The sequence below is a fragment of the Condylura cristata genome, unplaced genomic scaffold, assembly GCF_000260355.1.
Source record: "Condylura cristata isolate star-nosed mole 26May11 unplaced genomic scaffold, ConCri1.0 scaffold00016, whole genome shotgun sequence".
Lineage (NCBI taxonomy): Eukaryota > Metazoa > Chordata > Mammalia > Eulipotyphla > Talpidae > Condylura > Condylura cristata.
In genome coordinates, this window is record NW_004567117.1 from 36,640,407 (window position 1) to 36,665,117 (window position 24,711).

General features: G+C 42.5%; 1 protein-coding gene across 3 annotated transcripts in view; it reads left to right on the forward strand.

Moving 5' to 3' along the window:
- The window catches only part of WDR7 (WD repeat domain 7), a 274,767-nt gene that overhangs the window by 57,347 nt on the left and 192,709 nt on the right, over positions 1 to 24,711 (forward strand). For all 3 annotated transcript variants that reach the window (XM_012725890.1, XM_012725891.1, XM_004683929.2), the window contains 2 exons: positions 19,050 to 19,819; positions 21,034 to 21,122. In XM_012725890.1, coding sequence (XP_012581344.1) covers positions 19,050 to 19,819; positions 21,034 to 21,122 — 859 coding nt within the window. The remainder of the gene's footprint in view (positions 1 to 19,049; positions 19,820 to 21,033; positions 21,123 to 24,711) is intronic.

Below are 24,711 nucleotides of genomic sequence, written 5' to 3' on the forward strand. Positions count from 1 at the left end.
TCTTCAGTTTCCAGAAGGTCACCAACCTATAGAACAAGCAATCCCATTTCACTAATTGGCAGCTTAACTTAGCTTTGTAGAGGCTGGCCACTATTTGGCTGCAATACTTGTGATCTGTGGCATTATTAGAACTAATTTGTCTCTACTAATTGATAAAACCTACACACCATCCCGATAGTTCATCTGAGTCACTACTTAAAATTCCTAGTTCCATCTAAGTAGTCATGAGAATTATTTATGATAACAAAATTCATTTTATCTTAATTTTCTTATTCTTATCTTAATTTTCTATACATTTTTTTATGGCTAGATTTGTGAATATGTAGTCAAGTTGTTTGTTGAACGATTCATTCACACTTTGAAAATTTGCCCCTGAGTTAGTATTAATGGCATGATACTATAGTTAGCTTTATTGATCCATATCTTGCAGTAATTGGCAGTAATATTTGATTATTCTGTCTGTCCCCAAGGTATAAATGTTTTATTGGCTTTGTTATAGTGTATGTTTCATAGATTGGAATTCCTTCTAATGAATTCTAGTGAAATCTTACCGTGATTTTTTTTTTTTAATGCTTGCAGTCCTATGCTCTAAAATTTAAATAGCTACTATAGCTTAAATGCATTTGCTGTGTCTACTGTATCTTTCAAGAGATTATGTAGCTGGCCTTAGAGATTAAGTGTTCATAGCACATTGTCTGACATTCCATATCATTTAAAATTTGAGCAAACTTATATAGCAATATAGCCAAAGGCAAGAATATATGTTATGCAATTTCCAAATATAATCTCTTTCTTGTTAGTGCCCTCTAGAAGTGAATATTTGGAAAAATAATGCTATCACGGGAAAATTAAAGAAAAATAAGTGTTACAGTAATGTTTATGAATGGCTTTTGTAAGTGGTCATGGTCCATTATGTGATTTTTACAATCTTGTTTGTCCCTGTTTTAATAGCGCATTTTATAGTGCAATTAGTGATAAAAGCACTAGATATCAAAGACACTACACTTATGTATTGTAAAATATATTGCTTGTGAACCTGCTCAGGCTTGTAGCAGTGGTAATTGTTGCCTGGCCTACAAGGAAAACAATTATAGAAGGGGGGAGAGGCTTAGGAAGCTGAGACTGCAGGAGGATAATCACTTTATGAAAAATGTATGTTGTCTGTGCCATTAGGGATTTCTCTAACTATCTTCTCATGTTGAATTTGAGGCTCCTTCTGAAGGAAATATTTAAAGAGCTGTCCTCTACATGGTTTTCTAACCTCAGGAGAAATAAAACCCACCCAAAGTTAAAAAAAACAAAACAAAAACAAGCAACGTATAGCTAAGAGTTTTTCAGTGGGATGGAACATTCTAGGATCCTGGATTTACTTTTTTTCATGGTTCTCTCAATGGAAGGTGCTATTAGCAATCGGGCTATTTGGAAGTAACAAATGTTTTATATTGGTAATTATATTAATTATGCCAGACATAGATAGCTTTGCAAGCAAAGATAGATAATTTAAGTCCTATGATTTTTTTCTTTCACTGAGAGATCAGCAGAATATTAAGTACAATTATCCTTTATTGCTGCATTGAGACTTTGCAAGTTGTGCATTTCAACCCTTATGTATTTCTCTTATGACATGTACCTTATTTACCCTGGTATTATAATCATTTATATACTTTCGTAATTCTCCCTATTGAAATCCAGTCTTCTTGCAGGCAGGTGTTATGATTTCTTTCTGTCTGTGTTCACCCCATGACCTCTTGTTGCGACTGTGTGATACATACGTGTCGAATTGGGGAGCCTGTAAGGGAAAGCACTGGTGACAGCCTCCAGTCTCTGCCCATGTCTTTTCCATCCTCTCATGGTTGATGTCTTGACTTCATAGTTCAATCTCTTCTCGTTTGTGAGCCTCTAGGTATGGAGCTCTGTAACTTTGCCCTCTGCTCAGTGTTTCATTCTCCCCTTGGCTTCAGTAAGTATGTTTTCCAGGCACTGCCTGCTCTTCTGTTCTGCCTTCTGTGTATTGTCAGTCATTCAGGACTGGCCTCAACCAGATTCTCTCACTGCCCTCTGCTCCTCCCAGCTCTAGACTAGGGTTGCTCAACCCAGTGCCACTGGCGTTTCATCTGGAACCGCCTTCGTTGTGGGGAGCGATCCTTTGTGTTTAGGAAGTTGAGAAGCATTTTTCCTCTACACACCCAGTTGTGGCCATGAACAACGCTTTCAGATGTTGCCAAGTGCCCCAGGGGAGGCACAATGGCCTCTGGCTTAAAACCACTGCTTTTGGTGAAAAAAAGAATGAGAAGCGCTAAGACTCTTATATCCTATAGCCTTTCTTTTCTTCTCCCCACTCTTTTTTTTTTTAATTTTTTAAATTATAATAGTTTATTTTTACATCACTCTGTGCCTTTTTCCATCTCAGTTGTAATCCCCGTGGACTTCCCATCCCCAAATCACCCGTGTTCCATCACCATAGTCCCATGCACTCCCCTGCTCCCTTTTTTGATCCCATTCCCATAAAGTGTCTCTGGTATATAGTTGTTCATTATTCTTATTATTTTCCCCCCTAGTCCTTTATACTCCTGCTATACCCACTCTTTCTATCTTTAATCCCTCTTGTCTTTGAGGATGGTGAAACCATCCTCGACTCTCATGACCTCTGACCTTGGTGCCAAAGATAGCTCCTGCTTTCTCCTTGTGCTCATATTTTCCTGTCCTAAAACACTTCATTTTGCATGGGGTGTTTTTTTCTTTTTATATCTGTCTTTCCTAATAGATTTTGAGTTTCTTGAATTTCTTATCATTTTATTTCCATTGCTCGGTGTAATATATATGTAATATATGATGCATAGTAAGTATACAAGGAACTTAATGTGATGTTAGTTTGAGGTGTAGGTTGGAATCATGACATGGAGACAACCTGAATGCAAAATTGATGGTTTAGCGTATTGGGTAGCAACATGATATTGAAGTGTCTTCATGTGAGATTTTTGGTTTGCTTAAGAAATATTTTGCATATCTGATATTCGTGTGTAGCACACTTGTAAATATGTTGGGTTAGGAGACTACCGGGGTGACCCAGTAGGAGGTTATGAGACTAGAGTGGGAACAGGCAGTGGAGACAGAACAGGGGTGGCTTGTAAGCTGTCATGTAGGTTGAATAAATAGAAGTTATTTGAAGTTGAATGAATAGAGTTCAGACATACAAGATGGCTTCAGAGACCCAAATCCTGTTGATGGAGAATGGTAGAGCCTCTGATAAATATGAACAACTCTGGAATAGGCTTGAAGGTTGATTGTGGTAAGAGACATTTGCCTCTTCCTCACAGTGTGGGGAGATGTTATGTGTGCAGGGGAAGTAAACCCCCAAGAAAGAAGTGACATCTGGTAGAGTAAGCATGGCTTCCTCTCCCCCTCCTTCCCATGCAGAGACTGAATCAGATTACAGTTCACATTTGGGGGTACCTGCTATCTTAGATTATTCCAGATACTCTAGCTTCCTTAATTTTCACAGTAGATAGGTGAGTTTGTTATTAATGTCCTTAAACTAGCAAATGAGGATCCTCAAAGATGGCTGACGAGTATAGGGATCAGGAAACTTTCTGTAAAGGGCTGGATAGTGAAATTTTAGGCTGGGCAGGTCGTTACACCCTGCTGTTGTAATGAGAAAGCAGCCATGGGCACTATGTAAGCGAGGAAGCACGACTGGTTTCTAGTAAAATTTCAGTTATAAAAATAGGCAGCGGGCTGGCTGTGGCCCATGGGTCACAGTTTGCCGACCCCAGCCTCGGAAGATGGTGGCGTTAATATTCAGGCAGCGGGTACGGCTCTCCCATGGGAGAGCCTTTGCTTCATCTTTGAAAAGCAGTTCAAAGACGTTGTTAAGAGCCCACGTTCTGGCGACAGGCATATCTGTGTTCAAATTACATCTCTGTAACTCGCTGCCTGAGGGTGACCTTGGGCAGTAACCTCCAATGGCCTAGGACCCACATATAATTGAAAACAAATCTTAATAAAGGAAGTAAAGATGACGATTGGTCAAAGAAATGAAATAACATGAAGAGCTGGGGACTAAGAGTGTTTGCGTTAAATCATCAGCAATGGGTGGTGGACCAGAGGGTGTTAGGTGGGAAATTAGCAATGAGCTAGGAGTTCGTGTGTCCGGAGCTGAGGTACTGTGTGTGTGGGATGTTTGCTTTTGGAGAAAAAGACAGTGGTTGTGTCAGGGGTGGCAGGGTTCGGGCCCTCTCTGAACATCTTTGCTGTTGAAGGAGATTATTGATGGAGTATCATAAGAGGGGTGGGGAACAGCTTTGGGGAGTCCAGCCTTTTTAGAAATGCTTGCTGAATAGTCTCTAATGATAAAAAGAGGGTGGTGAATATAACCAAGTTATTTTTAGCAGAGGAGAACAGTAGACTATGAAACCTGTGTAAAGGAAGGCAATGGATGTAATCCCTTGAAGGGAGCATCATCTTTCTCTGTTTCAATTCGTGGCCCTCAGCCTAAGTAGTTCACTGGACTAGGAATTTGGTTTGTAATGTATCTTTTTTTTTTTTTAAATTTATTTATTTGTACAGAACTGAAGTACAGGCCAGAGGCTCAGGGGCGGTGAGAGAATTCACCAGAGACAGAGTGGGGAGCAGAACAGGCCGACTGACAAGCACACTGCTGAGGGGAGCAGCGGGCGGGTCAGGAGAGGTCTGCCGTGCCATGTGGTCACCTCCCGGGCAGGCGGGATCGAACTCGTGCTGAAGTGGCTTTAGCTTCCTAGTGCTTTACTTTAACCCGCTGCGCCACCAGGGAGGGCCCCTCATTGTGTATCATTTTTAAGTGCATGATGATAGTGATGGAAACAGGAGTACATATGTCACACCAATGGTCTGAGCATGTCAGTTGGTCTTTTGAGTAATTTTTTTCATGAAGCATTTACTGCAGTCACTGGTTCTTTGGTGAGGAGGTCTTGGGAGAAGCCTAGAAAGTTCTTACTGCCATGAAATTAATTTCTTAGGCCTAATGTGTATAAAGATGACACCTGGAAAATTCTAACTTGGACATATTGTACCAGCCAGAATCACCTTATTGATATTGAAAAAACAATGAGGTTGAAGAAACTGAAAAATGACCAGGATGATTTATCTTTTACTTACATTTCCCTCTCTGTTGTCTAATTAGTCAAAAGCAGGGGGGAAGTGAACAGGCTATATTTGCAAAGGTCAGTAGCTTTGTATTCTGTGTAACTAGGTGAGAGAAGAGAATCTTTTAAAGTGAAATATAACCTACTACATCCTCTGTGCTTTTGGCTTGCAAAATTACTCTGTAAAAAATTTTATACAGATCACATTGACTTGATGATTCATTATGAAAAGGGCAATGGAAGTTACCAACAGGACACATCAAACAGTGTTACGTACAGGAGACCAGCCTGGGCTGGCAAGTGGCTTGTGCCTTAAAACAATTTTATGATATGCATGACCTTCGAAGAATCAATTAAACTTGTTCACCAGTGTACCCTCAAACTTTAACAGAAATATGAATATGTTGATTATTTATACCTATAAATCTATAAATCTGATTAATTATACCTATAAATTTATACCTATAAATATGAATATGTTGATTATTTATACCTATAAATTATTTATACCTATAAATCTGGTTGCTAAATGACTGTTAGGACAAAAATTGTATACTATGCTCACTGTCTAGTCTCTCATCAATAAAGCTACAAAGCCTTAGCTAAGCTGTCCAGTCTTAAGAAAACAAAGGAGGTGAAGGGGGTCAAAAGTATAAACTCAATTATAAAATAAACAAGCACAGTGACTGGAGATAAGAAGACTGGATTGCATGATTGAAAGTTGCTAAGAGAGTACATCTAAATTTTAAATTTATCTTCTTATAGTCACTGTCTACTTTGGGAGCGTGTCAGGTATTTCCCCTCAACTGTGCTCCCTGCGCTTCTCCTACCCTTACAGCCCCGGTGACCCATCACCACGGTCCCTTGTGCTCTTCCCTCCCCTTTTGACGCTCCCTCTACTGCTCGTGCCTCAGACCTATGGTCAGCTGCAAGCATTGCCTTTTTCCTGACCCTTTGTCTACTTTCCCTCTGTTCCACTGTAAGTGAAACCATCCAATATTTCTGAGAAAGTAGATGTTAAGTCTGTATTGCAAGATAGTTTTTTGTAACTGTGAGTGGTGATGGATCTTAACTAAACTTATTGTAGATATTCAGTCTACACTAATCTTAAAATAGATACATATGCACCATCGTTTTGTTGTACACCTGAAGCTATTATATTTCTATTTCAGTGAAAATAAGGAAAAGGAAACAAAGGAGTACATGTCCTTGACTGTTGGAGGTGGCTGTTGGAGGAGAATAAACTCTTTTTTTTTTTTTAAGATTTATTTTTGCATAAAGAACTGAGGTACAGGCCAGAGGATCAGGGGCAGCGAGAGGCTTACCAGAGAGAGAGTGGGGAGCAGAACAGGCAGATGGACGAAGTACACTGCTGAGGGGAGAAGCGGGCAAGACAGGAGAGGTCTGCCGCGCCATGCGGGTCAACTCCAGGGCCGGGAATCGAACGTGTACTGAAGCAGCTGCAGCCAGCTTGCAGTGCTGCGTCCTCACCCGTTGTACCACCAGGGAGGGCCCGGAGGCGAATAAACTCTTTAGGATGCCTCGTGATGGGTGAGTCCCTGGGGTGCTGGGTCAGCACTTCACATGAGACCTGGACTCCGCAAGCATTTCTGCTCCGTCTCAGTACCAGAGTCGCTCACGTGTGTGCTCACATACATGGCACTACACCAACACATGTGTCTGTGCTTCTCTAGCTTCCTAAACATATGAAGTGCCACGAGTTCCCACCATTCCCTCCGGTTCTAACGGGACAGCAGTGTCTGGCCAGGAGTGTTGTCAGTCTCCCACTGCGAGACCTCAGATCTGGCTCCCCGCCTCTTCACTGTCACTGTTTGCTCAGCTCCCCCTTTCTGTAAACAGAATCTGGGCCACCCTGGTGCCCCTTAGGGATGCCAACCCAGAGCTTGCCTCTCACGAAGGGTAAGAAGCATCACTGGGTTAGGAATTAATTTTTGCCTTCTGCCTCTCTGACCTTCAGCTGTGCTTATTCTCTCTTGTGCTTCTTTCAGCTTTATTGCCAGTGCGATGTTTTCTTTTATTTCTAGTCCTTTCTCGAGTTCGACTGTTTCACTACTGCTTTTCGTAATTTTCACGTATGTGGTTCTTTGATGCAGACTGTCATTTTTAAAATGTCCTGAAGGTTGATTTGAAAATGCCTTGTTCATTTTGATCTGCTTTTGGAGAATGCCTGGGTTCTGTGTTTACCCGCACCCCTGTTTGTTTGTTTTTTTTTTTCTCTTTTACTCATAAGAATCTGAGTTCGATATATTTCTCACTTTTTATAAAATGTATTGCTCACTTTTTGTAAGATGATTCTTGTCAGGCTTTTAAATGATTAATTCTACCCCTTTCCTGACTCTACAGGGAGGGCTTCCTCTTCTCTTGGTTTTGCAGAGTGGTGGTTTTTAGAGGTTTCTTGGCACCACACCCTTTTCTTTGTTTTTTCTTGGAATGGCACGTCAGTTTTGGTTAGATTCCTAGCAATGTCTCCTTCCTGGGGGACCCTGCCTTAGGAGTCCTGATGTTTGGGGTTACAGGAACATTTGAACTTGGATGTTCCAGCCAACCCTTTCCCCAAGCTCCCGAGCTATCTCTGCTCCTCACCCCCACCCACTCACCCCCACCCCCACGCCGCCTCTCCGCCACAAACTGCTGTTTTTAAATTGGCCCACTGTGTTTTTCCAGTAATTATTGATTGGCTCTTTTGGGGTTTTCCTGTAAGTCTGATAGAGACTCCTCACATGCAGCTCTTCTGCAGAGAAGCGGGATTCTAGATCACTGGATAGCTGTTGGTAGATTCCTGGTTTACTGGAATTTGGGGATTTTTACATACCTGCGCTCCGCTGTTTGCTCTCTTCACGTTTGCTTCAATTCAGCAGCACGCTCTTCACACACAGGACGCCATGTGGTTGGTTGTGAGGGCTTGCGCGCCTTTGTGTGCTGTGTGGTTGTGTGTGCATATTTCACAACGTCGTGCTAAGTCTTTTGTGTGTTTCCCACTTGGATTAACCTTCTATCAATTTTTTTTTCCAGTTTGAGGGAAATGAGTGTTAGCTTACTATGAATATAATACCATTTATCCCGTTCAGGAATAAATAATAAATACTAAACTCTTAATTAACCACATAATTAGTTACATTTACTGTTTTTTTTGTTTTTTTTTTTGTGATTACAGGGTTTTGGGTTCTCTTCCCTTTCTTCAGGATCCTTGGGTGGGCTTGACTGGAGGTATGACTTTGGATAGCTCCACGAAGTGAGGACACTTACAAGGGAGAGCCCCTTCTGGAGACTCACCAGGCCCCACAGCCCTAGTGCCTCCTTGGCCACTCACACAGTAATGTCAGCTTGCACAGAATAGACACTCATTGGATTTATGAGTGGAATTTATGGTTCATAGTAAATATAATTGATCATTATTTTGAAGCAAGAAAAAGCAGTCTTGTTTTGTGATGGCTTAAAATTCATAACGGTGCTTGTCTTTGCTGGGAAACACGTTAACCAATCACACTGTACCTGAGGAGGAGTTGAGATTGTTGCACCAAGTACAGGTGCTTGAGCAAAGGAGAAATTTCTCTCACCATCTCACATCTCAAATCAAACAGCAGGCGCTGAGAGAATGGGGGCACCGGGTTGGTTAAAGCCCATGACCCCGTCTCAGTAGTGATCTCTCTACTCCTCTCTGTTTTTTTATATTATTTTATATTTGACTCCTCTGTGGAAACTCAAAGGTATGCTGAAGTATGTTGATAGAAGCATAAAGATTTGTGGCTAAATATGCACATGTTAGTACTCTGGGTAAGAAATAATCTTTTTCTCTTCTAATAGGCTTGAAAAAAATCTGTTCTTTATTAGATCATATAAAAGATTTTCAAACTTCTTGACTTTTATAGCCTCTGTTAGAAAATAATTGAATCAGTCTAGTTCAGTAAACATTTATTGACTTCAAGGTACTGTGTTAGCCCTGGAGAGCCAAAACGAGTAAGACATGATATTTACCCTCAGGAAATAGAAACAAACACCATGCAGCGCAGCCAGGAAGGTGGCTGTGAGGTGCAGGAGGCGCTGCAGAGGCCCAGCCTCGCCCCAGGTGACCAGGACTGGCCTCTTGGAGGAGACTGAGCCGGGAGGAGACATGGCCAGCTGGCAGACGGCAGTGCAGCGGGTGTTCTGGGAGGACTGGGGGCAGGGGCACAGCGGGTGAGGCCCGGTGTGCCCAGTTCTGCTGGCGGGCCCACTGAGCACAGGGCCGGAGGCTCATCCGTGTGGGCCTGGAGGAGGCGCTCAAACGCGACTTTCAACCCAGGGGACTTCAAACTGAAAAAAAAAAAAAATTAACGTCAGAAACCTTCCCTCACCAGGAATTTTGAACGTAGCCAGTATGTACAGCAGATTCAGAAGACTGGAAGAGAGTTTCAGCCCAACTGTTGTTTGAGTGACGCTCGGTGGGACGTAGTGGTTGATGCGATGCAAGTGGTAAGGGAAGCTGACAACCAGGTTTCTGAGAGGACGGCGGGCTAGAGAGGGGCTAAACACATGTGCTCGCCCATGGGAGCCGGTCCGTGGGGTGACGGCAAGGATGAGCTCTCTGTGAGCAGGCGCCAGCCTCCTGCTGCTCTCCCTGCGGCAGGGCCTGTTGGGAGGTGAGGGTTAAGGGCAGGAAACTTGAGGAGGGCCAAGGAGGAATCTGACTTACCGCCAGTACTTCAACCAAGGGAGTGGACGAGACCAGTCAGCCTTAGCTAGCAAGTGGGCTGAGAGACTCCGGGATTACCTGCCTCTCTGACAGGAAGCGGAGACAATTTGGAGGATTGGTGTCCTGAGTAGAGCGGAGCCAGGAGAAGGTGCAGACAAAGGGGGTCAAGGACTTCGGGAAGGGCAGAGAGTGCTCAGCTGTGTTCAGCGTAATCCATGTCGAGTGTTGGAAGGACTGAAGTGTGTTTGCCAGCCTTGGTATCCTCCTTCAGAGCTGTCTGCCAGGATGTTGGGGTTAGGGGCTGGATTGTGAAGGCTGAGGAGTGGAGGGGAGGTGTGGGAGTTGAAACAGCAAGGCTAGAATAATTTGGAAACATTTGCGTGGTTCAGGGAAGGAGAAAGTAGCTCAAGGAAGTTAAAGTTTTGAAGACAGGTAAGAATGTTTTGGGGCTGAGTGAAAAGAGCCCCTAGATAGGGCGAATCCAAGGCTGGCGGGGTGGGGGGGGGTCCTCAGGAGGAGGAGAGGATGGCAGATTTCAGCGGTCAGGGAGGCCATTGACCTCAGAGTGGTCAACCCTAAGCTGGAATCACTGGCCTCTGGGGGATGAAATCTCCAGAGTGATGGATGTCAGCACGGCTGGGGGCCAGTGACAATGACTTTGAGATGTTATGTGTGTTTTCAAGTACGGAACTCATAACATGATGTAGAGGGCCTGCTATTGCGGGCCCTAGAATAGACTTGGGATGCTTACGTGTTCGCGAGGCAGTTCTCTCAGAGAAGCAGTTTGTCACGGGACCAAGGGTCAGGACTCTAATCCGTCTGTAGTGGGGGCAGGTGGAGCCACAGGAGCTCTCAGTTGGCTAGGGAGGGGTCTCGCCTGTCACCCATCTCTGCCTCCTAGTTTGTGGGAGGATAACTATCTGTCTTAATCCCAGTCACACCTAAATCCCAGTCACACCTGTGCCTTGGTGAAAGCGCTGTCTCCTCACAGGGGAGTTGGGGGGGTTGGGTGGGGGGGAAGGGGAGAAGAGTGAAAAGAAAGGCCAAGACAGCAGGACAAGGTTTATCACGATTTTAGTTCTCCTGGGTGTATTGTGACTCTGTTCCCCACCCAGCCTGGTCACTCCCCTGCTCCCCGACTCCACCTATGGCCACAGCTCTCAGCTGATGCTGCCCAGTCTAGCAGTTGGGTCTTCTCGGACCTTCTACGCAGGGTTGTGTCACGAGGCCATGAAGCTCTCAGACATTCTTGCTGACCTGTCTGTTTCTCTGCTGCCCCACACTTGGCCTCTAGCTCTGGGTAGTCTTTGGGTGAGGGTTGCACCCTGTACATTGTAGGGTGTTGAGCAGACCCCTGCTCCCTTCCGTCAGAAGGTCAGTGCTTCCTCCCAGTGTCAGGCAGAGATGTCTCCAGACACTGCCGAATGTCCTCTGGGCTGGGGCGGGCAGGGAGGGGAAGGACTCACCCCTGACAACTAAGCAGATGCGCATTGAATTAAAGACCATGGGAATGTTGGCCAAAAATAAAGAAGAGGGCCAAGAATCGCTTCATGGTCAAATACAGCCAAGAACAAGTACAAGGTAATTCAGTAAGCATCGCTATGGCGACTCCCCTTAGTATGTCTTCTTGGAAACCAAACAGCCTCCACCTTCTCAGGCGTCTCTCCGTTGCCTTGACCCTGTCGTGAGACTGCATGGGTAGCATAGCCTACGTCACAGCTTTCTGCATCAAGTCGAGAGCTTCTCAAAGGCCGGTTGAGTCATCATTATCTTTTCCAAATCTAGCAAACTCATGCATCGCATCGCGCTGTGAATGGTTCAGTGTTTGAGGGCTGAAGATGGGGACAGGTGAACTCCTTCCTCCACACCTGCCCCTCTAGCATCTCTGCAGAACTCTTCCTGAGCACCCCTTGAGATCTGGAATTAAAAGTAAAGCAGATACTGGAGGATTCTGGCTTCCTCCTATGTTTTCTCTATGGGCTAGTGATCGATCCGTGGAGCTGATTGTCCAATTTGTTTTTAGCTGTAAAATAGGGGGAGTGAGACTGGGATGAAGTTATGTAGCTAATGCATTAGAAAATGTTTATTACAATAGGTATTCAGCACACAGGCGAGTTTAATACTCCTGAAGGCATCTCCCCTTGGGGGCACGCTAGCAGGGAGTGTGTCCCTGCTCCACACCCAGCAGGCCTGCTCGGGGAAGTTCCTGCTGTGAGGTGGGTGACAAGCCTGCATGAGCTGTGATACCGCTTAAAGTTTGAATCCATGGAGGAGAGTCCGCAGGAGGGAAACTGGCCGAGCAGTGGTTCGGAAGACTTGCTGAAGAGACTCGTTTACTCCGAGACTTGGTGTCAGGAAGATCGGGGAGGCTGGCAGGGCAGAGGTAGCAGTGTGCAGGGGGCAGGCAGAGGGGTGAGGCTGGGCCAGCGAGAGGAGCCGGCTGAGAACAGGTTGGAGTGCAGTGTGAATTTTTGAAAGGAGAGCTTGCCCCGCGGTGACCGGGGTAGCTGAGCGCGTTTGGTTGTTTCTCCTTGTCACTTTGTGGTCCTTACACTTTCTTAACTTCTCCCTAACAAGCCATCTTCCCAGCCTGTCACAGTAAGTCACATGCTTTGGAATTACCAGGAGGGTATGTTATAGTAGTTTTTTTTTTCCAGTTTCTTTCCTGCAGGTTGCTGAAACTATTTTCACCTGTGCCTTTGACTCATTTATTTGAGATAAAATGAAGTGGGATTCAATGAGTTGGCTTTTATTTTGTTTTACCAGCAGAAGGATACTGCTTGTGGTACCTACTAGGTATCTACCACATTTCTCTGAAATAGGTGATCTTTTTCATTATTTGGAAGATAGAAGAGTGACTGCCAGACAGGTTAGCTGGTTCCTGAAGGTCTGCACAGCAGGGGGGGTGGGGGGGCCTGGTCCCTGGGCACCCTGTTTCCTCACAGCATAACTTGACCCCCTAAAGGGGTGCAAGATGGTCTCTTCTGTGCTACTGTTGTGGAATCTTAATATTAATCTTTTAATCTCCCAGTACATTAATGCCGTTTGCATATTATTCAGACATTACTGTCTGGTAGAATGTGGCCCGACAGAAATATTTTTAGGGGATGTTTTCTTTACAAAGGCACAATCAGCATTTATATTTAATACTTATAATGTACTTTTCTTGACATACATCATAGGAAATACAGTATAGTATCGAACCTTAGAAATCCTCCATTGTTTAAATATCTGTTCTTCATACTCATTAAGAATATACTTGGTTTCCAAAATTAACAAGCCACTAGAAATCAGCGACATTCTGCAGGGGAGGAAGAGGGAGCACAAGGAACTGTAGAGACGGATGGGTGGGTAGGGAAACTATGGTAGCGGCAGAACTATGGGAACTATACCTGAGAGAAATCACATACTGTCTGAAAATTAACAATTATGTAAAAAAATAATAAGAATTTAAAAAAAAGACCAAAATGACTGGCCCTAGCCTCCCTCCGTTCCTCTCTCTCTCTTTCTCTCTCTCTCTCTCTCTCTCTCTCTCTCTCTCTCTCTCACACACACACACACACACACACACACACACACACACACGCTAATAAAAAAACAGGAAAGGAAGTGAAATAATATCAGCTCTAATGATATAATGTAGCTCACAGCTAATCACAAAATCCTGACCTATTTATAATCAGATATTTAAGGTAAACATATTGTTGTCTAGGTCTCACTTAAAAGGACCTCTGAGAAAGAACGCATCAGAATGAATGCCCGCCATTATTATTCATTAGCAGCAATGCAACGGCAGAGGGCGCCAAATATCCATTGCGGTCTTAGACATCTTGGTGGCTCACCCTAGTTTGTGCTTCTGGCTCCAGTCCCAAGCCCCCCATCTCTTCCTCCCTCCCTTTCTTCCTTACTGTTTCTTAATACTTTAAGCTCATTGACATTGAGACTATATTTATAGTACATGGTAAGATTTTTTCCCTTTATTATTTATTAATTTTAGAATAGTTAAAAAGTACATTTAGTCATCAATTTGATTTTTATTCATTGAGCTTTTTGCATTTTATATTATGCATCAAAATTGTAAAAGTTTATTTAAAGGATTTTATTTAATAACGTTTCCTGTCCAAAATCAAGAGTAAAACTACATTTTTTCACCAATCTATAATTAGGCAATAAACCAGTTATTTAGCAATGCATATACTTAGGACATTAAAAATTATTTAGAATGTATATCACAAGCACAGTAACTACTTAATTATTTTGTCAAATATTGCATTTATATTTGTCAAATACATATTTTTGTATTCTGTTTTAGGATTCAGTGTTGATATTCAGGCAAGCGTGTGTGAGTGCATGCATGTGTGCATGTATATTAGATATATAACATTTCCTAGTTTTAATATACTCCATCTCTGGTTTCAGAGCAGATTTGTAATTTTAAAAAGTCATCCACTCTTCTACTTTACACTTCAGCATAAAAATCAATTGACGTTTAATGCTCACTTGCATACATCAGCTCATGTTTAGTGGGAAATCCGAACCAGTTGAAATTGTTGCCAGTGTTTAATTTCTCTGAGTCACTGGATGAAGGAAAGGAAATAGGCTTCAGATGTCAGCACAGCACTGGTGTAGGGCAGAGCTCTCAGGGGTTCAGCAAGCTTGATTTGCGTCAGCACATATTCGAATATGGGACAGTAGGTGTTACAACACGGATCCTGCTGCGTGTCCTCCTCGGCAGGTCGAGAGTGTTATTTCCGGTGTGTATGTGCTGAAAAATTCCCCTGCACCCACGGAGGACTGGCCTCCCGACCCTCTTCGGCCATTTTCCTCGGGTTTTCACTCCATTTGACCTGCCGCAGGTTTACGTTCAAGGATGACCGACCCATCAGTCATTTTTCCTGTGGTTGCATCTCTGTAGTAAATCAGGCTCCCTAGTTAGCATTCAGATGGTTTCATCTCTGTTACTGCTGTACAGAAAATACAATGCCACAATAAATTGAGTACTTACCAATGAACATGCTGAATGTTTCTGTCTTACTAGCCTTTTAAATAAGCATGCCTGTCTGGACATCTGCACAAATCTGAGACCATTTCGTCTGTACACACCTTACCATTGCGTTTTCCTGGTTGGCCTTTTTCAAGTAAATTTTTAGATTATTGCCCCAAGTACAGAGGCTTTGTTTTTCTCCGTGCATTTTGTGCCGAGGAGACACTGGGGTGGCACTCCACAAATATTTGTCAGAGTGAATTTAATCTTCCTCCGTAATAGTGTAAAAGTGAGCTTGTGAGCATACATTTCAGATGTTCTTAATAAAGGTGGCAGAGCAAACATACACCATTTCTGTTAAAGAATTTCTAGGAGCAGCTAGCTTAGAAGATAGGTGATTTGAATGAGTTACTCCACTCTGGACATGTATATTTTATGATTTAGCCGAGAGACCCTTGGAGTGTGATGGACGTTCATTTTCCGTTAGCTCAGCTTAGCATAACGCATTATAACATCACAGTGGTGATCAACGCTGCCACCTCCACGCATCCAGCTGATGTCCTTCGCTCGCAGTTTTGCAGCACCTCTGTGTTCGTTGCAATAAGACTTTATGTGTTAAGATCCACTATCGGCTGTTACAGGGCATACATGCTGCTGCTGCTGTCGGAAACCACAGCTCACCCACGGGCCCCTTAAGCCAGCCATCCTCTCCTCCTCCCTTCAGCCTCTATATTCTTCTCAAATATTCTTCTCAAGTATTCTTCTCATAAGCTTCGTATGTTGATTGTCTTCCTCTTTTCTGACCATGAATTGAATTTGACGATTTAGTTTTTCTTGGTTGGCCTTTTTCAAGCAAATATTTAGATTATCGCTTCAAGTACAGTGGCGGTATTTTTGCCTGGGCGACACAACCTGCCCTTGTCGGTGATGAGGTACCCGAGGATGTGGGGTGGCCGATGGCGCATCTCCCAGAAAGACACAGAACCGGGGGCCCCTGGGGGCTCAATGGGCCACGGTCTGTGGAAATCGGAGCTGAAAAGTCCACCGTGCCCTCTTCTGCCTGCTGTTCTTCCAGTCACGACTGCTGTTTCCACAATTTCTTTACCAAACACGTTTGACTTTTTCATTTGCTGGCATTGATGGTTGCTTTCTCCTGAAAGAAGCTCTGTGTTTAAGTTCATGCCTAGATTAGTGCCTGGGCTATGGTACATCGGTGCTATCACTTGTGATAGTTTTCCTATCAAGGATATGTGAGACATATTATCAATAGATAATGTTATGTATTATCCAGCCAGTTAGTGTCGGTTGATACAAAAAGTATTAAGCACTGTAGCTGACATTCCACATTTTCAAACCCAAATATTTGAAAAAGCAAACACGGTAAAACACCGTCCTTTAAGAGACACAGGGCTGTGTTCCTGAGCCGGGAAGAGTCCTGACGTGGCCCTCGGGCCTCCGACATCCCACTGTCCTCCATCTTCCCACCGCATTTTGTCACGTGTTCCCTGTGCTGCTGTCTCTCCACCAGGCCAGCTCTTCGTAGCTTACAGTGCCCTCCCTTGCGAGGACCCCTGGCACCCAAAGGGGCTCCGTGCTGCTCCAGAGGGCCCCCCGCGGGGGCACTGATGCTCTCCCTCCGTGTCACTCTTGTCACGGTGTGGTTCTTTACTCCTGTGACTAGAAAACCACCTGATTTATCTTCAGATCCCTTGTGTCTTGTATAAACGTGGTGAACGCAGAGGAGATAAACTGAATATAGGAATGCAATTGAGAAGGTCTTGATTTTCTTTGTAGTGGAAATTTATCCCACAGGTATCTTAGGCTCTTTACAAAAGTAGACATGCTATAGGGAGGGCAGAGAGAGGGGTACCCGAGAACTTCCAATCCTGCCTGCTCTAAGTAGGTCTTCCATCTGCCGCATCAAGACAAAACATATAAGACCTTTTATGGACAAGAACTTTAATACACAGCAAACATGAACAATATAGTTTCTAAATCAGACACCCGAAGTCACCCAACCCCTCCTGGGCAAATTGACCCAAAGCAAGGTCTGAAACCCCCAACAAGCCTAAAGCACCTTCTGGCCAGGACCTATAGAACAGGGTCAGAAATGCCAGACAAGTCTGGGAGGAAAAGAGCAAAATCAAAGCCAAGATAAATGCTGCCATAGTGAACCTCCCCACGGTCTCATACCCACATCTGCTTCAGCCAGTTCCTGGGCCAAGAAACAAGAGCCGCTTCTTCACAGGTCTCTCTGCTCTGTGTGCCTCCCTCAGGTCGCCTTCTGGCTCCATCTTGTCTCCTTCCTCCTCAGTCTCCTCTCCAATTCTCCTCCATGCTCAGCTTCCCTGGATGGGGCATGGGGCCTCCCCTTTTCCTGGGACCACCCTGTTACCGAAATACGTATTTTCTGCCTTCCTTTAAACCTCATCCATTTAGAACAGACATTGATATGAAGGAAGCAGAATTCGTGATAATTCTGGAAATATTTTTTTTGCAAGAGCAGCCACTTGTGATGCTTCCTGATGGATGTGTGGCCCAGCGGCAGAGGAGAGGTGGTGACTCCTTGACACTCGTCTGAGCAGGTTTTCCTCATGTGTATTGAGGGTTTGTCCTTTCTCCCTCTCCCGTCCTTAACCACTACCGAATTTTCCCCATGAATTTGACATTGGTGATTTCCCTCTTGAGTTGAAGAAATATTTGTGTAGATTGTAGCTTTTCATCAGTCCTCTTTCTGGCACAATTTATTCCCATTTCTTTCATGTCTTTTATTTTTAAAGATTTATTTATTTGTGCATACAGAACTGGGGTACAGGTCAGAGATTGGGGATGAGAGGATTCACTAGAGACAGAGTGGGGGGGCAGAACAGGTAGATGCACTGAAAGACACTGCTGAGGGGAGCAGCGGGCAGGTCGGGAGAGGTCTGCCACACCATGTGGATCACTTCCCTAGCTGGGGATCAGACTCATGCTGCAGTGGCTGCAGTAGCTTCATAGTGCTGTGCTTTAACCCATTGTGCCTCCAGGGAGGGCCCTCTTTCATGCCTTTTAACGTTTTCATGGCAGTGAACTTTTCATTTAAGTATGTTTGGAAAGCCCCTTCTCAGCCTTAGATCAGATGTGGGTGCCTATGTTGTTATTTAGTTTTCAGAGTAATTTTGAATCTTGCTGAATACCCCATGATGATGGCAGTTTCTTGGCAGAGGAGAAGTGTCACTGGATTCGGGCTTCTAGGAAGCCCTGTGGCGCCGCAGACGTGGGTTGGGCATGAGGGGTGGACAGAGTCACGAGACCTGCTTAGAGGCAAGGGGGGGGGGAGTCCAGTTGGTCAATAGGTCAGGTAGTCTAGTAGGTTTAGGGGAGGGCGGAGACCAGGCCCTATTAAAGATGTGATTCTGTGGAACGGACAAGCAGAAGCAGTTTGAGATCAAGGGTTGACATTCTTTTCGGAGACTGGTCTGGCTGCTGATGGAAAATAGGGAGCCACTTTCCTGCAGCCCCGAGTCCTAGCGGGGGAGGAAGATGAGCCAGCAGGGCAGCAGACACAGCAAGGTGTTCAGGAGGAGAAGGTGCTCTCTGGAAGTGGGGAGAGGTGGCTTTCTCTTCTGTTCTTTCCTTTTATTTATTTATTCTCTCTCTTTCTGGAAAGAAAAAAAGTCAGATCCTGGCTATTAAAGGGAGTGGGTCTGGAAATTTTCTATTGAATTATTACTTCTAATACATTTACTATAAGGGCCAGGAGAGGGAGAAACAAAATGGAGGAGGCGTGGGCTGAGGGTAACACTTTCCTCCCATCTAATTAGATTTGAGCATGTTCTCTGTTGAGGAAAAGGAATCTGTGAACAGGAAGAGCTTGTGAGTAAAGCGGGGATTTAATTTAAAAGGATGAGTAGTTGTGATACAAGGATTAGTCTTTCAGGCTGAATGATAATTCCTGCATGTAAGTAACTGAAACAATTTTTAATCTGCTCTGTGAGTAAAATGATAGCTTCCTTCAATAATAAACTTTTTTTTATTTCCTTGTTTGTAAAAATGGCAGTTATAGTTCTAGCATAAATCTTTCTACTTGTGTAAGTGCATATCTTTTATATGTTGCTCATTGGCAAAGTTATGTGTGTTACTTGTAATGATAGAGGCACCTTACAAGGTAGTTTAAGACACATTTGAATCCCTCTGACTGTTTATGACTTGTTCATGAATATGTGAAATCAAACACTTTAATGATAACTCTTCAAAATATTCATTGCAGGGAAATTTACCCAAATATTCTCATAACTCCCTGATGGTTCAAGCAATAAAGACAAACTTAACGGACCCGGACATCCATGTGCTCTTCTTTGACGTGGAGGCACTGATTATTCAGCTCCTCACCGAGGAAGCCTCCAGGCCCAACACCGCACTGATTTCCCCTGAGAATCTGCAAAAAGCATCTGGCAGTTCAGACAAAGGGGGCTCTTTTCTGACTGGAAAGCGAGCAGCCGTCCTCTTCCAACAAGTGAAAGAGACCATCAAAGAGAACATAAAGGAGCATCTCCTGGATGATGAGGAGGAGGATGAGGAGGCAATGAGGCAGAGAAGGGAAGAAAGTGACCCTGAGTACCGGGCCAGCAAGTCGAAGCCACTGACCCTCTTAGAATATAACCTGACTATGGATACGGCCAAACTCTTCATGTCCTGCCTTCACGCCTGGGGTCTGAACGAAGTTCTGGACGAAGTCTGCCTGGATCGCCTTGGCATGCTGAAGCCCCACCGCACGGTGTCGTTCGGCCTTTTATCGAGAGGAGGACATATGTCCCTCATGCTCCCCGGCTATAACCAGGCTGCTGGTAAACTACCTCTTGGGAAAGCAGAAGTGGGAAGGAAGCTGCCAGCCATGGAGGGAGTCGGAAAAGGAACTTACGGGGTGTCCCGAGCCGTCACCACCCAACATCTCCTGTCTGTCATCTCCTTGGCCAATACCTTAATGAGTATGACCAATGCCACTTTTATTGGTGATCACATGAAGAAGGGCCCTACCAGGTGTGACCACAAGTGCTTGATTTTTTTCTTATGTTTAAAAATAACCGTTTTCTTTCTTTTTTTTTTTTTTGCTCTACCCACTTCAACGTGTTTGTTATTCATTTTTCCTTTAAATTTAAGGATACACTATTTAAAACATAAAGTTCAGGTTTATCTGTGCTCAGACATATTTAGTAGCTACTTAAAAAAGTATTTTGAATGAGGGAGTAGTCACAGTTTAGCTTTAATGAATGAGTTTTAGATGGGCTCGTCATAATTGGAATTATAAAGGTACATATACGGCAAGTTTTCACTAACATTCTTTACAAGGTGTATACTTGGCTGAATGCTTCTCACGGTGACTCACTTAATGAATGCACTGTGTGAAGTATAGCTGGCATTTTCCAAAGGTAAAAGAGAAAGTGACTTTTCAGTACAGAAGAGTAGAAGTTTAATGTTTCTTGAATGACTAACCTACACTGCTATTTCCTGTTTTCCAGAAGTCTTGAAGACAATTTTGTAAAATGTTTTTATTACATAATTTTGAAAGTTAACTGTATTACAAATTTTAGTTTTAAATCTAACAAATATTAAAGTAGCGCTTACCTGTCTCTGGCTCTGTTGTAACTGGTTCTTTGAGATGCTGACTCATTAATGCTCTCAATCCCATACAGAGGGTACTTTCTTTATTCCTTTACTATAGATGAGAAAGCTGAAACACAGAGAGAGGAAGTGATTTACCCAAGGTCACACAGCTAGTAAGTGGAAGAGTAAGATTCAAAATAGATTTGGTCAGTCTGTCAGTCCAGGATTTCTTGATGTCTTATTACCTTTGTCAAGTTTAAGACTTTTTAAACTCAGTGTGTGTTATTCCCTGAATTGATTTGCACCAACAATATGTGGTAGGCTAAAATCTCAGCACATTATAGTGAAGCATGAAGGACTAATTATTTATCAGTAGTAGTACATTAAGGTAAAATAATTTCTTAAGCTAGTATAAAAGCATAAATTGTAGATATAAAATTTTTACTCAAGACTAATTATTTAATTTACCATATTCAAATTTGAAATGGAAAATGTTAATAGGTACAAAACAAAAAACTCCATCTTTTTGGAACAGTCAATTGAAAATGTTCTGTATTTGTTCTTTTTGCATTTTGCACCTAATATTTTAGGTGGCTTTATAAGCAAAAAATATAAAAATATAAAGCTCTGCATATTTTTTTTTTTTAAAGGCCGCCCAGACCAAGCACCCCAGACCTTTCTAAGGCAAAAGGTTCTTCCCCAACTGCCAGTAATGTTGTGCAAGGACAGATTAAACAAGGTAAAATTAATCATTTTTAAAATGGCATTACAAAGGAAACCTTTATTAAAATAAAATTTTAAATGTATGGTGCCTTATTGTGATATCGGTCATTAGTTATTGTAATCTTAATTCTTTCCTTTAAAAATAACAATATGGTAAAAACTTTAAATATACCTATATTGTTTTTGGAAATATCTTCAAGTTCTTTTTTTTTTAATTAAAGTAACTCGCTTATAATGGCTTTCTGCTTTTTATATTATTTTATGGATTTCAGGAGTGCATCATTATATATGTATACCCACAAAGTTATATAATGTACATCTGTACATAGTACATTCCAGTCATCACTAAAAATCTAATTCCATCCTTCACTGTAGAGTTGACCCCTTTTAGCTGATTTACCCTCCTCCTTTACCCCTCCCTTCTAGTAGCCACTAATTCCATCGTATAGCTGTTTTTGCTTTAGTTTGTTTTATTTCTGTGCTACATGAGTGGAATCACAGTGTTTATTTGTCTCTGACTTACTTTAGTAGCTGTAACCCCCCAGTCCCGTCCCCGTTGTTATGAATGGCAGGATTTCGTCTTCACTATGACTGAGTAATATTCCTTGTGTGTGTTCACTCTGCACTTCTTTATCCTGTCAGAGGACATGCAGGTTCTCCCAGCTCTTGGCTATTATAAATAATGCTGCAGTAAATATGGGGGTGTATGTATCTCTTTGGATCAGTGTGTTCATATTTTTCAGGTAAATACTCATATGCTGGATAACTGGATAAAATTAAATCTTATTAACTAATTGACATGACATTTCAGCTCTAGAGACTGAGGAGACTTAGCCTATGTATTATCATAACATTTTATTTGTCTCAGGTTGTTAAAAGCGAGAAAAGGTTGTTATAATCCAGACGTAAATATGGATGATTTAGATGTCAGTTAAAAATAAATCAGATTTATTTAGAAATTGATAAATGGGCATATTTCACCATAATTTCATTGTTCTGTCTTTGGCCTAATCTTTATGCATTAAGAGCACCTTAACTTGGCACTACTAGTGCCGTAATTACGCTCATCTTGAGTTTAAAAGTTACACTGATTTTAAACTGCATTAAGACATGTTTAAATTCATATTTCCTCATGATGACCACTCCTCTGCCTTTTGCCAGTAGTTCATGCATTATAATTCACAAATGGAAGGCCTTGCTTTTTAATGAAATGATCTTGTTCCATACCTTTTATCTATAGCCTTCCTTTTCATTAGGGCATAGAAGAGGAGAATGGTTGCGTTTCCCTTTATTACCTTTTACAATCATTTTAAGACTGACAGGGAGCTAACGATGAGTCCGGAGTTGGGGTCACTTCTACTTAGGAGCTTTTCCTCATGCCGAGACTTAATGCTGACTCACAGAAGTAGGGAAGAAAGAGGTGAAGAGATGGGCTAATGGGGGTTCTGCTTGCAAATGACGACATTTTAGAATGTTCTTTTTTCCTTTGCTTTTTTAAAGGGTTTTAAGGATGAAGGAATAATTCTGTGAGATGTTAGATAAACAACACGCCTCTAACTTCATGTGAGAATTTTCTCTTTCCCAAGCATAAATATTTTTCTCTCAGGTAGTTGATTATTTCGTGCTTACTTTAATATCCTCAAATGATGCACCTGTTTTCCAGTGTCAGGTCTGTCTGCTGGCTCCTTATAGGAGATCAGTTCCCACACTTTCTGCACCACTCCCTTCATTTCCATTGTACACAGTCTCGCCTCTCTTTTCCTTGTTCTGTTATCAAATTGATATGATTGCTTTGTAGTCATTTATATTAAGTTGTATAAAATGTATATTTTATATAAATTCGTGTTAGGTAACCTTTTATACTTGAATATGTGTGAAGTATATACCAACAAAAAAAGCACAAAATGGAATTATCCAAGTCTAATTTTTTTTTTATTAATAAAATGAAACATCTTGTAGTAGCTGTATTCTTGAACAATATCATGTCCAAAAACAGATCAAGAAGATGTGGTATATGTATGCAAAGGGGTATTATTCAGTGATCATAAAAGACAAACCCATGCCATTTGCAGCAACACAGATGGAGCTAGAAGGAATAATGCAAGGAGAAAAATAAGTACTGGAGGGTATCACTCGTAAGTAGAATATAGGGCAGCCAAACTGAGGGTCAGACAAAGACAAGCCTAAAACTAACCTTTGACAGCTCACTATAGAACAGAAGGCACCAGAACAGGGAGAGGCTGGACGAAGGGTAAGGGCAAAGAGGAAAGGAAGCCCAAGGGTCTGTGGGGCTCGGCTGTGGGTGGTTTGGTGTGGGTCCACCGTGGTGGCCATATGGGTATCTCAATATCACCTCAATTAAACATAGATAGATAATAGATAAAAATAAGGAAATTATTCTAAATACATTGTTTTTATAATGTACAAATTCTCTTTTGTAGAGCTTTAATATATTTAGAGCATATTTCAGGCAGAAAAGGAAATGGCTTCCATGATAGTGGTGTGATTAGGACGTAACCAGTACCTTATTTTTTTTTAACATGTATTTATTCATGCATACAGAACTGGGGTACAGGCCAGAGGTGCAGGGGTGGTGAGAGGATTCACCAGAGACAGCGTGGAGAGCAGAATAGGCAGATTGATGAAGTGCACTGTGGCAGCGGGTCAGGAGAGGTCTGCTGTGCCTTGTGGATCACCTCTGAGGCAGGGATTGAACCCATGCTGAAGGGGCTTTAGCTTCTTAGTGCTGTGCTTTAATCCACTGCCACCAGGGAAGGCCAATCAGTATCTTTTAACTCTAGATCTCTGCTTTTTCTCAATAGCATGTATTAATTTTATAAATTCGTTGAAAGTATCTTCCAGATTACCCAATACAAATACAATAGTATACGCTTCCCTTTAGCTAGAGTTTAAAACTTTGATTCCTGTTTGAGATGATTTATTGCCATCCTGATTATCATTCTTTATAGTTGACATTTATTCTTCGATCACATTTTTCTCTCTCTGCAATCAAAACAGATATACAAGACCTGGTACATTGTGATATTGTCATGATACTGTAGATACATAAATGCTCTTTCAACATCATGGTATTGAATTTGTTCACTCTGTCAGACCAAGGATTTTAAAGTTGGAATGCTTTCACACTGAGTTTTGAGAACACTGAAGAAGGGCTGAGATTAGAGACTTACTAAAACATTTCCTTAAGGTAACAGTTGTGGGGATTTCCATCTAGAATAGCACAGATGCTTGACTTTAACATCAATGTAGGTCAGCAATCTGTTGTGAGAGCTACAAGGTAAAATCCTTCAGAGTGACATGATGAAACCTATTTTCTCTTTCAATGTTCAAATGAAAATATGATGTGATTATTTCTTTGACAGAAATATTCGTTAAGCATTTTTTCCTCCAAACAATTCTATTTGGGATATGAGGTAGAGGTGTGCTTGCAGACACGTGCTCTCTTGAAGTTTTTGTACATCAAGTAGCTAAGACATGAACATACATAACCATCTTCAGGTGAGAAATAAGAGATGCCGAGAACACTACTCGGACTGTAATTCAGCTGTTATGTCGCTGTATATTTGTATCTTACTGCTCAAACA